The sequence below is a fragment of the Lutjanus erythropterus genome, chromosome 9 (genome assembly GCF_056507025.1).
Source record: "Lutjanus erythropterus isolate fLutEry1 chromosome 9, fLutEry1.hap2, whole genome shotgun sequence".
NCBI classification, from domain to species: domain Eukaryota; kingdom Metazoa; phylum Chordata; class Actinopteri; order Lutjaniformes; family Lutjanidae; genus Lutjanus; species Lutjanus erythropterus.
The window spans coordinates 18,227,227-18,242,536 of record NC_139325.1 but is presented as its reverse complement, the minus strand read 5'-3'; the positions used below and the strand labels follow the sequence as shown (position 1 = coordinate 18,242,536).

Sequence of the window (15,310 nt, the reverse complement as noted above, 5' to 3'; positions counted from 1 at the left end):
GTAATGAAGACATTCAGGTCTTCCTGTATTTCACTAGCCTCTTTTTTCACTGTCTCCTCTGCCATTTGTGTTTTCTTCTCTGCATCGTCAGGTTTTGGAAAACATCTTGCCATTTGGCTGCATTCACATGCTGCTGGCTCGGTCTAACACAGTGGTTTGAATGTTTTTTTTTTTGGCATGTACAATTGTAAGAGGATGTTTCTTGAGGCTGCCTGGGAGGAAATGTTTTTCTGTGCTACTGTGCAAGAGCACAGTGCAACAAAAGCTTCAGCTCCGTGCTTTTACCTGCAGTTGACTTTTCAATGCAGGCACATTTAACATGTCATAACCAATAGCTCATTACAAACTCTAAGACTGGGTTTCACGAGTGAAGATTAATTTAACCAAAGATTAATTATAATCAGAGTTTAGAAAAACTAAGATTAAAATGAGTAAATCCAGATTTAAATCTAAGTACAGCTCTGTTGCACAATTAATATAGCAAATACAAGTTCAGCGACTTAAACCAAAATTAAATATGAGTGGAATTGATATAGAGATGCTTACCCAAATCAAAAACTAAAAAATACATTTGACTGATGTTAATACTAGTGAGTATAAAAGGGAGGGAACTGTTTATTTTCAGATGCTCTGTAATCCTTAACAAAATACTGCATTGTTTGCTGGCTAGCTATAAAGCTTAATTAAATAACATTACATTGCTGTTAGCTAGCTAAAAAGCTAAAAAAAACAAAAAAAAAAAGTTATAGTCTTTATATTCTTTGCTTGTTAGCTAAAGAATAAAAATAAACAAATAATGTAATACTGTTTGCTTGCTTGGCAGCAGAGAAGGTTTAGAGAGGTTTAAATTGATTCTTTCTTAATATAAGTTTGGTGCAATATAATTTTTAAAAGTTAAACCATGATTGAATTGGGTTTAAAAAATAATCCTTGTTGGTGCAACTCACCGTGTCCAGTGTCAAGTCAGAGCTTCCATGTATTGCCACTGAATTTCTGTAGAATGATTAGAGGAATTGCTCAAGAATCTGATCTTGGATTTGCCTTATTTCCACAGTGAATACACAACACTACGCTACAACAAAAGACAAGCTTATAGCCACACAGAGGACCAAAATTGCCTAAGGGGGCAGTAAGTACACAGAGTAAGGAGGAAAAAGGGCAGTAAAAGGGCAAAGTGGCTGAACATTAGGACACATGCTGTTGAATGAATACATCTGTATTGTTGTGCTGTGGATGTTCGTGTATGAGCAAAACAGGAATTTATGCTCTTATATTCAGACCAATCCCCAAAGGCATAAGAAAAGACAAAGACAGTTGTAGAATTGCATTAAAGCCACATTTTTATTCAGTAGTGAACCTCGTAAGATACACCATTTCAGCAACACAGTTCTCTATTAGCCACCTTGTGTGCTTATGTCACCATGTTATCTCCAAGTTGAGTTTTGGTTGGTCCTCTCCATTATGTGTTTATTTGTTAAAATCAAGGCTTCAGTCAATTCATATTCAACTTCGATAAAAATGAAAATTAAAGCTGCAATATATTTACAAAGAACTTATAATCCTACTTTAATCATTTATTAAATGCATTCATATGAAAAAAGTATTTTCAAAAGCTACACAACTTATACTGAAATTGAAAATGAATTGAACCAAGGCTTGTCAATACACTAAAAACATAAATACAAAACAAACTGAGCAGTAGGCACAAAGAGGCTTTGACCATGAGTAAATACTGTACAATATCAATTTATCACTGACATATTAACCTGGATTATAGTCTATGCAAATATAAATTAATATACATAAATTATAGTATCATCAACATACTGTATAAACTTACAGAGATCCTAGTAGAGAAAGGTTATTGTGTGTCATCACCTGTTGGACAGCCAGCAAGTGCTAACCCGTTGTCTTAACCCTGTATGGGTATGGTTTATGTCATGCATTTCTCTAACATGTCTGTTGGTATAGACAACAGACATGTCAAAGGACCACACTAATCCTGTAAGAGCACGGCAAATGAATGTATACAATGAATTGTGAGGCACTGAGGATTCAAATGCCGGACAAATTTCACGTCATCGACAGTAAGTCACAGTGGGTTAGTGATAAAAACGTCCTGTTTATTCCAGCCATAGTGAATAGGTAGTTTGCATTCAGATAAAATAGAATACCTTTAAAATAGTCTTTCTATTATGGCAAAGGAAAATATATCATGTAAACACTATTAAGTAGCCTCGACTAAAGGACAAAACATAAATGTAGCCTCACACCACCTTTCACTGACATTACAATGCCTCATGAAAGGAATCAAACTGGTAATAGGCACAAAAACTGCTGCTACAAATCTTGCGATAGATGGAGCAGTGACCTTTGACACAGGAAAATTAAAAACAAACAAAAATAGCCATTACAATCCTATAAGGAAATGCCTTTATCAATGTAACGTTTGTTATGTGACATTAATCTCAAAGTAAATAAAGTCACAGCAACAGAAATAAAACAATGTGAAACCAATTTCAGTGAGAATGTGTGGTTAGAGTGGTCATAGTTTAACCACTGCTCCCAGTCATCTCGATAACCAATATTGTTAAAAAAAAAAAAAAAAAAAGTATGATATTTTCATTAAGCTTTAAAGTTGACCAATAGAGCTGCTTCAGGATATTTCCCTCATTTCAATGAGAGACTGATGTGAAAGATATTGATCCTTGACAGAAGCAATAGCCAGCTGATTAAAAGCTATCAGAGACTATACATAGGGCAAATGCCCTTTACTTTCTCTAAAATATAGAAATTTAACAGGGTGTATACAAGTACAAAATAATGTGCTATCACAAGGAAATATCACCCTGTTGTCGTTAATGTTGACTGTATCTCTTAGTGTCTGAAAACGTCCCCTGCTTCTTTGGTTGTCTGGTTGAGGTAAAGACCGATAAAAAGAAAACACATTTAAAACCTGACATGCTTACAGTTGGAGTAGCCCTGTAACTAATTCAAAGGACTTTGTAGGAAGTGAATATATTCGTGATTTGGGTCAATCCAATCAGTTATATTGTTTAGCACAGGAGAGAGTTTAACAGTGATCTATATTAACTCTTCAACCCTGACTCTACACACTGTAAGAAACACTGAATGCTGTCACTGTCCCTTTAAGTTCAAACCTGCTATTGTAGCTGTATACAGTTGACAGTCAGAAAGGAATGTGCTTTGGCTGTCTTCAGAAAACGTTGGTCACTTCAACGGTTTCTGAATTATAGTCATTAGTTTTGGCTCTACCATAGCAATCGTGTCCCATGTGCTTGCTGCACTAAGACACCAAATAAAATAGTCCTGAAAATATTACTGATGTTGGAGAGATGCAAGATTGAGGGACTTTTACCTATTTAAGACTGCAATAAAAAGATTGAAATCTCCTTTTTAAAATGGCTTATGGAAATATAATCTCTTAACATCAAAACACAGAAAAAAACTACAAAAGTAATCTTCCAAAAAACAAATAAAGCACATTTATATTTGGTCAGTTCTGTAAGTGTCAAATATCTAAGAGAAAACAACAAAAATATGTACCTGCAGAATTACAAAATCTCTTATACCAATACTGCACAGCATATGAAACAAACATATTCATTTCTCATGACAAAAAAATCTTCAATTCAGCAAAGAAAGCATACAGAAAGTGAAATGTAACAATGAAAAAATGGAGTAAATTTGACCTCAAACAAAGGAAAAAAATTTGTAGGCCTTTTGAAATACTAATCCCATATGTGGTACCATTTCCATTAACAGCATTCAACATGTGTTAAGGTTATTCATATGTGAACTTCCTTGACATAGTTAAGCTGAACTGGGGCAGTTCAGGCAGCAACTCTGCTAAATGGGACAATCGATTTGTCTGTAATGCAGAACAAAGTCCGTCCCAGTGTGGTTCAGCTTAGGGAAGTAATGTGGGACTAAAGGCACCATGTTGTCAATACTTTGAGGTTGATTACTTTCCTAGACTACTTCAGATGTAATCCATCGTGAAAGATTCCTTTCTTAAAATTTAGGATGTATATTTAATGTCTAACTCCCTCCCTAGAATGGAATGATGGGAATACATTTTAATAGTCTTATTTGTTGTCTTCTGACTTCTTCCTCAAAAAGACTGAACAGATAGAGATTTAAAGAGTAGCAGAAGAAGAAGGTATGAGAAGATTAAAGAAAAATGGAAGGAGCATTGCAGAAAAACAGAGGTGCTTGATTTCAAACTTCAAACTCCAGATCATCATCTTTAATTCATAGATCCATTCTTAGTCCTGACTGGGAGGAGACAGATTCCATTTAAAGTCCCTATTGGTCAGTTCAGGCGTAGAACTCCTTGGTAGGCGCTTTGTGATAGGTTGTGTTGGAAAGTTTGGTGTCTCCCAGGTCATAGCTACCTTCATCCTTCTTCTTCATGCGGTAAGCGAGGAGGAGGAGGAGGAAAACAGCACAGAGGAATCCGACCACTCCACAAGCTATGACCGCTGGAGAGGGCATAAGGAAAGATTAAATGTATTTTTCTCACAAAATTGACTTAATTTTTAGCAATAAAATTAGTTTAATAAGTTTAGCTGCAAAACTTATTTATCAAAAATCTGAATGTAACCTGCTTGCAAATTTTATAATACAAAATATCACAAATATCCTTTGCCTGTTTACACTTGAGATACTGTAAGTTGTCAAAATATTGCCCCTCCCTTAACCAGACATGTAGGTCCAATAAAAATGCAGTAAACCAGAGTGGAAATCTGTCCTTACCTGCTAGCACTTCAGTTCTCTCCCACAAGTTCTCTGAGGTCACCTCTTCAGGAGAGTCCACATCATACATTTTGCTGCCTCGGCCATCTATGGCCACAATTCTGTTTTCAGGCTCTTTGATCGTTACATAATCTTTGCTGTCTTTGGTTACGGAGATGTCCAACATGTCCAGACTGTTGTCCTCGTCAGTATATTTGGTTACACTGATGTCCATACTGAATTTGGTTGGGGTAGGTTCACTGGGAGGCATTCTGGGACTGGTATTCTGTGTGAACCAGTCAGCTGTTGGGCCTGGCACCTGGAGGAACACATGCATTAGTAATGCTGTTAGTTCTTAAAGCTTTATTATTAAATGTTGCAGAAGTAAGAATAGATTTTTTAGCAGTCTTTTTTTATAACAACTCTCACCTCATCATGAGTCAAAATGTATAGATTCTTTTAAATAGTTAACAGTATATTACTAACAGTATATCTTAGGACCTAAGCAGTAAAGTCTGAGATGAGGATTTATATGAAAGAAAAAGCTGTATTCTACCTCATCTTCCCTGCTGTTTCCATCAGGGAATATGAATGGAGTTTTCTCACTGTCTTCCTCTGTGGTTGATGGATCCTGGCTGTCTGCTGCAGTGGTTGGTGGGTCGTGAGGAGAGTCTGGTGTCGGCTGTGGTTGACTTGGAAACGTGTCTTTGGAGACTGTGGTTCTAGAGAAGTTGAGGAACCTCATGAGTTTCTCCTCCTGCTCTCTCAAGTCTGTAAAAGCTGAGATAGAAGAAATAGAAGAAATTAATTCTTAACCGGTTTCAGATTTTCTTTTCAATCAGCGACTTTACTGATTTTGGAACCAATTTTGACAGTGTCATTGCCGTCCAGAGAAAATCATCTATCTCCTACTTTATTGATTTTGATAATTTCTGATAAAGTGAATGACTACTTCATTAAAATGATGAATTAAAAATCAGTTGGAGTAAGTAAATAAGTTGTCACAATGTTAAAAACTGAGCAGTTTTTAACCAGTGCTAAAGCTAAGCTAGCTAAGCTGAAGGGTTCACTCGTTCACTGCTACATAAAGCCTCTTATCTTGGCTATGGCTCTCATGGCAGTTACTGTCATAATACAGCATGTAAGCACTTCAGTTACCATGATTACACTTCACTCACATAATGCTTAATATTACTAGACAGAATTATTGTCAGTTATTAGCTACTTTAGCTAACACAACAAGTCAGGCTGTGTTAACTAGCTTCTCCAAAATAGACAATGGAGAGAAAGCAAAAAGAAAAGGAAAGCCAAATTAAGCAAGCCATAACAAATATGCACATGTATAAGATGTGGAAATAAGTAATTGACAAAATCAATGTGAGAAAACTGCTGTGAAAGGAACCACAGATGAAATGATAAAGAAATATGCAAGCATTACTCTGACAGCAACAAAAGAGAAAACACTGATGAGTTTCAATAAAACAGTATAGCTAATGTTAATATATGTGACAGAGTTACAAAGTTGCTATTGCTAACCTGTTTGCTCTCCTGAAAGGCATCTTGGCATCTCCTCCTCCTCTTCAAACACCATAAATTCAGCCATTGTCTTATGTTTCACAACTATTTCACTTTTAAGGGACTGTTATGAGTTTCTTAAAAAATTATGAGGCAAATGGTTAATAATGGTCTTCTAGCAATGCATGAGGGAATATTTAAGTAGCCAATGGCAAACACTTGAGGATTGAAGGGTTTTCCCTTATGGTGATTTTATGTAACTAATTTTTTCCTAAGGCATCCTTAAATTAAACTTTAAGAGAAACCTTGTTGGTTCTGTGCAACTGGGCATAGTTCCTTTAACATGTAGGAGGAATGCAATCTGTAACTTTCTGAAATTTACAAAACCCCATTTGAGTTTATATTGTGATCCCAGTGAATGGTCCCATTAAATGATTCAACGCATGATTCACTATGGGCAGTGATGTGAGTCACTGATAATAAAGCCTGAGAGTAATCTGACATCTGTGCTCTTCCAATAAAACCTCACCTGGTTAACTCCACATCACCTCAGGACAAACATCTGGCACACTCTGAGTGAGTGAGTGCTTCTGTCTGAATGTGGGAGCACGTGTGTCTACAGTACGTATATATTGCTAATTTTTCTGACATGCATAACTGAGTAGGAAACACACCCTGAGAGGAGGGAAATGTTGGTAAAATAATCCCCTGTAGGGAATAGTCCTGCTTTGAATAATAAAAATGTCAAGTCCACAAGATATTTTTTTTTACTTTGCATTCATTTTACTATTTTAAACCCTATATTTATCTAATGTATATAATTTCTAAAACATCCACAACAAAAAACATAATCCAAAATAATGTTCATTAATAAAAACCAAAAACAAAAACAAAAACAGTGGTCTCCTTACGATAGTCTCCTGATCCAGAGCCTGAGCCGCCATCCTCACCATCTTCATCATCTATAGGAAGGTCACCTGATGTATGCCCCTCTAAGTACAGGTCATCTCCTGGGGAGAAGGGTGACTGGGAGGAGACGAAGAGCTGGGAGCGAGAAAAAGAAATTAAACATTATAATTCAAGCAGGAGAGAAAAAAAAACAACAAAGACCTGAAAAGGAGACACATGGATCTCTTTTATTCACACTTGCAGAATTCCTTCCACTAATCGAAAACATATGAACGTCTCTACAGTGTGGGAGTAAGACAATACTTCTCACAACCGATGACCTACACTGGCCAAATATGTGTTCACTGCTGTCTGTGAGTTTAACAGCAGTGTGTACTGCATCCATACTGTATCATGTACAGTAGATGGACGCTGGTTTCCTTTTCATTTCACATGCTGTGGCAGTAATTCGTGACACTTCACAGAACCAGACAGACAGCAGAGATCTGAAGTGTGTTTGTGAGGAGGAGTGAGAGATGGAGCGGCTTCAAAGATAAGTGGACACACACACACACAGAGGGAAAAAACGTTTCATATTTAAGACTGTAGCTCAGGACAACCTCCCACTAACTCAAACACTATGCAAGGGAGTGTGATGGAAACCAAAACCTACTTGTCTCGCCTCTGAAACTCAGTCTGACAAAGAAAACTAGGCCTCAGCCAAAGACACGAGGCACTTAAAACATGACGTTATCCATTAGCTTGTTGAAAAATGACTGCCTATCGCAGAATAAAACAAGCTATGATCTGGTAAAAAGAATAGCTCAGGAAGACCAGGAACCTGACAATGAGTGTGAAATTCAAAAATAGAGAAAAGGCTCAATAGATATTGGTAGTAAGACACTGAGACAGACTCTCACACACACATACACACACACGGACATGGATGAATATGGCCCATTGAGACCAGAAGTATGTCTGGTATGTATACTATGCTTCCACTAACACAGGTGCTGAGAGAGGGAGAAAGAAGGGAGACTGGAGAAAGGAAAAGGAGGAGGAGGTGCAGACACAGGGACAGTAATGCATGTTTCCCGTAAAACAGGTGCTAGTGACATCGGAGAAGATGCATGAGGACTGAGGAGGTGTACAGCTTGAACTTTCAATAGTTCAGTGTAATAAATATTAACACAAGGAAAGTAAAGGTATAAATCCATTCTTATTGAGTCTATTTGTGCCAGTGATAGCCTTTCATTTGGCAGGATACCTTTACACAAATTACTCAAAAGGAAATATTTTTCTGCTTGTGAAGAACAGAATGAGTTAAATAAGACAGATATGTATTTCTGCATTTACTTTACAACTGCAGACAAATGCACCGTACCTAATAATGCCAGTCGCTTCATTCTAAACAGACCAGCTCATTTTCCTTTGTGACTTCTGAGATACCTGTATTTTATTTGAGCTAACTGTGATGTAACAAGAGAAAACCCATTCTGAGACAAACCAGATGTTGTGTTCACATTGTGGTGAAACAGGCCAAGAGAAAACCATTAACATCCATTTTCAAAAGACAGCAGAGTCTCATAATGCCAGGGCTAACTAAAATAGCAGAAGGAGATCTCACATTCTTGCTGTCTTCAACCAGGGATTACAAAAGCAGATGCTGTGCTTGTCATAACAAAACACGGAGACACTCTCACAGAATTAGAAGTGCTGTAGGTATACACATGTGGCGTTCATGCTGTCTTCCCTGTGTGTTTTGCTGATACACTGTCCTAACTTTTTTGTGTGGGTGACCAAAGACAGTTTTCAGCCGAAAACTTTCAAGCTCACATTTCCAGGTCTCACATCATTGCTCTTGGTTGACCAAAGTCTTGGTTTGCTGAAGGACAGCAACTCATGCTCACACCATGGAAACGTCCCAGTAAAGGCAGAAAACGCTGGAAAATGAGCTGTATTCCCTTTTAAGGCCACAACAACTAGCCTGGTCCTACTGTGACCTCAGGTGCCATTGAAATTATGGATTGCCAAACACACCACCCCCACCACATACATGTAAAGCAGCAAATCCTTACATTTAAGAGGCTGAAGCCAGAAAATGTTTGACATATTTCCTTGAAAAACGAAACAATTATTCAAATATCAAAATAGTTGTCAACCAGTTTTCTTTCAATCAACTTCTCAGGTTTATGCACAATCACACATCGATGAAATTTTCATGATATTCAGATAAAGGTCTATAAATGATCATATTGATAATAGTTGAATTCTTGACTAGCCTACTGTGACACGTGCAGGCCCAGAGGGGCTGCAGCTTACAAATATTATACAACTGGTGATTAATTCATTGATTTTTTTTCTATTAATCATTTGAATACTAAAATGTCAGGGAATACTGGAAAATATCCATCACAAATTCCAAGCTCAAGGTGTTGTCTTCATATTTTGTCTGTCCAAACAGTCCAACACTCAAACAAAAACAATGAAATAACAACAGAAAAGCAGCAAATCCTCAAATTTCAGAAGTTGGAAACGATTAACTGTTTATCAGAATTTTTGGTGAATAATTTTCTGTTGATTGAGTAATGATTAACTGACTTAACATTTTTAAACATGTTCTGACAATGTGACATTGAAAAAAAAAAAAAAAAATCAAGTATCACTTTTTCTGTCCACCCCCCATGCTGGGAAGAAGTTATGCATTAGGGTTTACTGACAGACTTGACTGAGTCACTCAGAGGTTACACACATCTGGAAAACATACATACACATACACAGACCATATATAACCATCTGGTATCCCGGTGCTTTTTCCAAGTGAAGACAGCTTTTTGGAAAAAGCCAGGTCGCAGAGACAAAACACTACAGGCATACAATAGGGAAACTGCACGAGTGCATTATTAAGCAACAAATGCATATTTTTGTGCCCGCTGGATTGAAAGTTATGACAGTAAAATATTTCCCCAATGAGCTAGAAGTCAATGATAATGAGAGAGCAGTCAGACCAAGAGTGAGGTTGTGTAACAGTCAAGTACACAGCAGAGCTGTCATCACCATCTAGATAGCAGCAGCAGCAGCAGCAGCAGCACACAACACTGCGTTCACGGGGGTGTGTGTTTGACCAAGGCTACAAATCATGAAATGTCTAACCTCTCAACATCAAATATGACTGTTTAGTTGTTTAACAGTAGCTACAGCCTCCAAAGGCTTTACAAAGGCAAAATTCAGGGCAAATAGATATTTTACAGTTTTGTTATAACTGTAGGTCAGGATTGAGTATGGTAGGATTCTACATTAAAAAACAAGGGTATAAAAGAATTCTCCCAATGTAATACTAGCCTGAAAGTTACACAGTATCTTCTTTTGTCTTACTCAGAAGGGATATCATGATGTCCTTAATTGAAATATGTATCACAGTTATTTGAATCTGCTGACCCAACACCAAAGATCCTAGTCCGCACTATTTGGAAAAAGATAACATTTTCATCAGTAGACAGTTTAGTTTTGACTTCAATGGGCAAAATTTCCATAATAACATTTAAGCCTAGTATAAATCAAGAGGGATGAGAGAAAACCGGACTTCTGTTCCTCCTCTTGGCTCTGTTTTCAAGCTTTAGAAAATCTGGCCTGTGACGGGATACTTTGACCAATCTCAGGTCAGTAAAATAGTTGTTTGTTGAGTCTCATTCCGAAAACATATTTATTTTCGTTACCTGGGAATGACACTCAATAATCAACCACCTTCGAACCACCAATCCAAAAAGTTGGTAATTTGACAAGGTGGGAATGAGACTCAACAATCAACTACCTTTCAACAAAATGACTTACTGCATGTCTTACTGATCAAAATGCTAAAAGCTCAATGTTGGAACAAAGAGACAGTCCCTTCACCATTAATATGTGGTGAAAACCATACTGGTATTTTCCCTGTAAAAACAAAAAACTGTTGGCTTCGGTTTTACAACTCATTCAGGTCTAGATGTGCAGATTTGATAATTGTGTGAAAATCCCTCCAGGACATGCTGAGATTGAAAGTTAGGCAAACAACAAACAAGTTACAAAAATGTCATAGTAACAGTCTGGGAGCCAATCAGATACTGTCAGACAGACAAGATGTGTACAGTCTTGTCTTCCTATACAGAAGTATGTTGTGACTAATATGTTGTGACTAATACCTCACTACTGATAAAGGAAGAGCACATGAAACTTCTTCACATACTAGCATGTCAAACTAGTATCCATGGATTATCATTTCATCATTTTTTTTTTATTTCAATTAGTCCTTCTGTCATGTGTGTATAATAATGTATGTCAGAAGCACTATGAAAATAATCATTCATAATAATGAGAGCAGGTGTCACACTACTTCCTGCCTACTCTAGAAAACTGTGTGGATCCCACGCAGTTACGTGCTTGTCTGGACTAGCCCAGCAGGACTCACTGTGAGTCATCCATCCAGAAAATGACACCAGCGGCTCACAAAGTGTCACGGGCAGAAAGCCTGTTTCAACATTCATCTGAGAGATGTGAGCAACATCCCTGACTAACTAACCAGTAATTCTACAGCCACACTCAGAGAAAGAGACAATCTGAATATGCACCGTAACCATCACGCCCAGCAATTTAGGACTGGAGTCTGTATATTAGTGGTATAAAGTAGAGAGGAATCAAAGCTTGTGTAGAGCAGGGTATGACACAGATTACAAGATGATTAAAGTACAAGTTAGCAGCTAAAAAACTTGTTTTTCAGTAAACACATCCATTTATAAAACATCATGTTCTGAGAACTGCTTTCCTTCTAACAAATAAAGTAGTGCCTATATGAAACTGCTCATAACAAGGTCTGTGGATTGCCTTGAGTAAACAAATCATGACGTCTGGAAAGAGACATTGCTGATTAGAGTCCAACCAATACTGGGATTTTGGAGGTGATGCTGATACTATTATTGGGAGCAAAAATTCAAATATAAATATACCAGCCAATATTCTTTATACAAAATATAAGAATATAGAATATATAGATAAGCTCACACTTTTTGGAATGATCCCTCAAAAATGGTTAACACGTGTGACAAAGATATCTAATGGAGAAGGACATTTTACAGTATAACAATAAACTTTATCATCCAAAATGATATCAGAACATTGAAACAGCAAACTTTTCAGGTATTTTTTTTAAAATATATATATATAAAAAATCACAAACAGAAAGATAGTGGATTGTTGAGTTTCAATCCCAGGATGTCAAATAGTGATAGTGGTAGTGGTAAAGCATCCTGAGAAAAGTGAAATAATGGGAACATAAGGAAATACAGGCAGAGAGCAACAAAGATGACTGGAGGGGATTATGTTTATATTAGTCTAAAAAATGTTACTTATTATATAACTTTAAAATAAGGATCAAAAGACACTGATTCCTGCCTATTAAGTTAACGAAAAACAACATTCTGTTCAAAAATAGTTTTCACATAGACACATAGCGGAAAAAATATATGCTGATGCTGATATAAACCAACATATTTGTGATAGGCCAATACTAGGCCAATAATACTGGTTGACCAATATATCAGTTGGGCTCTAGTATTTAGTTTTTCAAATGTACTTTGAGCAGCCCAAGCCATCTATTTCCACTATATTCTAGAGAAGGCAGACATCTATAAAGTCAAAATCAATCTAGAAGGAGAAATAGCACTACAGGCCAGAGGGAAAATATGTATGTTTGATTTTGTGGTGAACTTTCCCTTTAAGTGGGAAAGCAATAACTTTAAACTGTATTCATTTCCTCACTGTCTCCACAACTCTTTCAATATTTAGCCAATGTTTACTGCCTTGTCAGTTCTTGCTACATATATCCACCAGGACTAGTCTCAGGTTTCAGCTCTCTCCCTTTTACAATACACAGACCATAAATCAAACATATCAGGCATTTCTGGAGAGGTGGTGAAGTTCCCTGGCCTAGCATTTGGGATTTTTACAGTCAATAAATCATGCAACCAGGATATTTTTGCACTTGTGACAATGTACAGAGCTCTGCTTTGGCCTGTCATTTCCAGGTGTTTTCCAGCTTTACAACAAACACACACACACACACACACACACACACACACACACACACACACACACACAAGGAGAAAGGAGGGGAAATACGGGGAGAGATTTGGCTAGTTTGTCAGGTCAGGCAGAGGGATTTTGTCATTCTTAGCATGTTTATCACAGTTAAATATTCATGGTGCTCTGATACTGAATTTAATTTAGCAAACAATGACATTTTAAAACTGTGGGTGAGAAATGCAGGTCAGGTCTGGAGGTTTGGGTTTAAATGTCAAAGCTGTGAGTTAGAGGCTGAACAGACTTGGTCCTGTGTGAACTTGGCCTGAACACACGGTCTATGGATGAATAATATCAGTAAGACCAGCATTAGTCCGCACAATAACGTTATCTTTATGTAAATACTTTTGCTTCCTGGAAGATAACATTTGCTTAAGCTTAAAAAACAGCTATGCTTTTCGTGTCGGTCGGTTTTAGCTCAGACTTTACATAAAACGTCCAGGTGGACCAATTAGGGAAAGGTATGTTAACAAATTGAACATAATTAACTAGCTAAGACGGTATAACATTATATATAGGGCATTTTTAGACATTTCTTATTTATAGTCTAGGGAGCCTGGATGGGAAACATCAACAGAAAAAGCTGGCGGCCGAACAAACTTAAGCTAAACGTTATGGACGGTTGCCCGTTCTAAACCTATCTTAACGGCTAATTAGCGCCTTTTCTTGGGAAGAAACTGCGGAAAAAGTCAACATTATCGCATAAAAATAAGATTCTGGCTTCATATAACTTTAGACTAGTTGTTCGATCTTTTTTTTATTACATAAAACAGCAATTAAAAGCTAAAGTTACTTACTTTTTCACTGATGAACCCAGTCGCCAGCCCGACGAGGAACAACAGCCGCAGATTCCTCATCTTAACTTCCAAAAAGAAACAGCAGTTGAACGGGAAAAAATTATAATGAGAAAACAAAGTGCAGACACTCGGAAGCTAATTTATGTCGTGTCGTTTATTCCTCGACACTTTTTCGCTGGTGTTTTCGGCTGGATTTGTTAAATCTCTGCCACTTCTTGGTCCCGAGCGCGTTGTGATGTGGAGTTCCTCTGGAAAAGTTGTTTGGACTGGCAGTACAGCGTGGCTGCGCGTTGACGTCAGCACGGCCTGACGTTCATTGAGGAAGGTACGCACGCACATGGCTGGGGGCGTTTCTCGGTGGACACATACACACACACACACACGCACTTAAAAGCAGCAATTTAATAGGCTATGCAAGACATTAATATGTCCCAAGTGCAATTAACATTTGTTTTATGTTTGCTAAATACCAGCATTTTGTACTACGCCAAAATTGCCAAGATTTAGCTTAAAGTTCTCCCAAATTGCTGTTTTTTTTAAACTTTTGTCTTATTTGTCATCCTTGTTGATTGTGGTGAAGCCAAAGACTGTCCACACTTAAGACAATTAAGTGTTTTTAACCGACAGTCTAATTGTCCTCTTTTGTAGATTTGTCTTTTTTTGTAACCTAAGTTGATTGTGATGAAGCCAAAGACGATTTTCAACATAGTGAACAACTAAATTCTAACCTAACTTATTGCTGTAGGATGGTAAAACCTTGTGATGTTAGGGAATGCCCATCATGTGTTGTGCCATGGGTGGATTGTAGGGGTCCCCAGCAAAAGGAGGAATACAATATTTTAACTTCTATTACATTTTTTGGAAGTGCGAACAATAGGTGAAGAAACATGGTTGACTGTTTTGATTGATTGTTAATTGATAGTGATTCTTTTTTGATCATTGATTGATGATAGAGATGTTATGTTCAAACCTATAAATAAAATTATTTTACTCAGAGAGAATTCCTTAAGACAAAATCCTCTCAAACTGGGGTTCAATGGGCTAATATGTAGCTGCTGTGGGAGTCTGTGACATGAAAAAGTTTGGGAACTACTGAACAAAGAAACTGAATTTTTAACTGCAGATTGGACTCCCTCTAGTGCACAAGAATGGTTATGACAGCAATCCAAATCATACCTGACAGATAAAACTGAAGTGTTAAAAACAAGAAAATCTTCTCTTTTTTTTGTTGTAATAAAACA

At 37.2% G+C, this 15,310-nt stretch overlaps 1 protein-coding gene across 1 annotated transcript; it reads right to left on the bottom strand.

Moving 5' to 3' along the window:
- Window positions 1-1,322: 1,322 nt before the first annotated feature.
- On the bottom strand, window positions 1,323-14,338 carry LOC146321251 (uncharacterized). The gene is made up of 5 exons (XM_084726313.1): window positions 14,070-14,338; window positions 7,185-7,317; window positions 5,315-5,538; window positions 4,780-5,077; window positions 1,323-4,505 (listed from the first exon to the last, which is right to left on the bottom strand). Exons 1-5 carry the CDS (start codon window positions 14,127-14,129, stop codon window positions 4,342-4,344), a joined length of 879 nt encoding a protein of 292 aa, XP_084582439.1. The 5' UTR covers window positions 14,130-14,338; the 3' UTR covers window positions 1,323-4,341.
- Window positions 14,339-15,310: the final 972 nt, after the last annotated feature.

Bases quoted from the DNA above. Each gene is read 5' to 3' on its own strand.
- LOC146321251 (XM_084726313.1), bottom strand. From the start codon at position 14,129: ATGAGGAATCTGCGGCTGTTGTTCCTCGTCGGGCTGGCGACTGGGTTC. The intron at 7,318-14,069 runs GTAAGTAACTTT...TCTCGCTCCCAG, and splicing joins CTGGGTTCATCAGTGAAAAA to CTCTTCGTCTCCTCCCAGTC. The intron at 5,539-7,184 runs GTAAGGAGACCA...CTTCTATCTCAG, and splicing joins CTCTGGATCAGGAGACTATC to CTTTTACAGACTTGAGAGAG.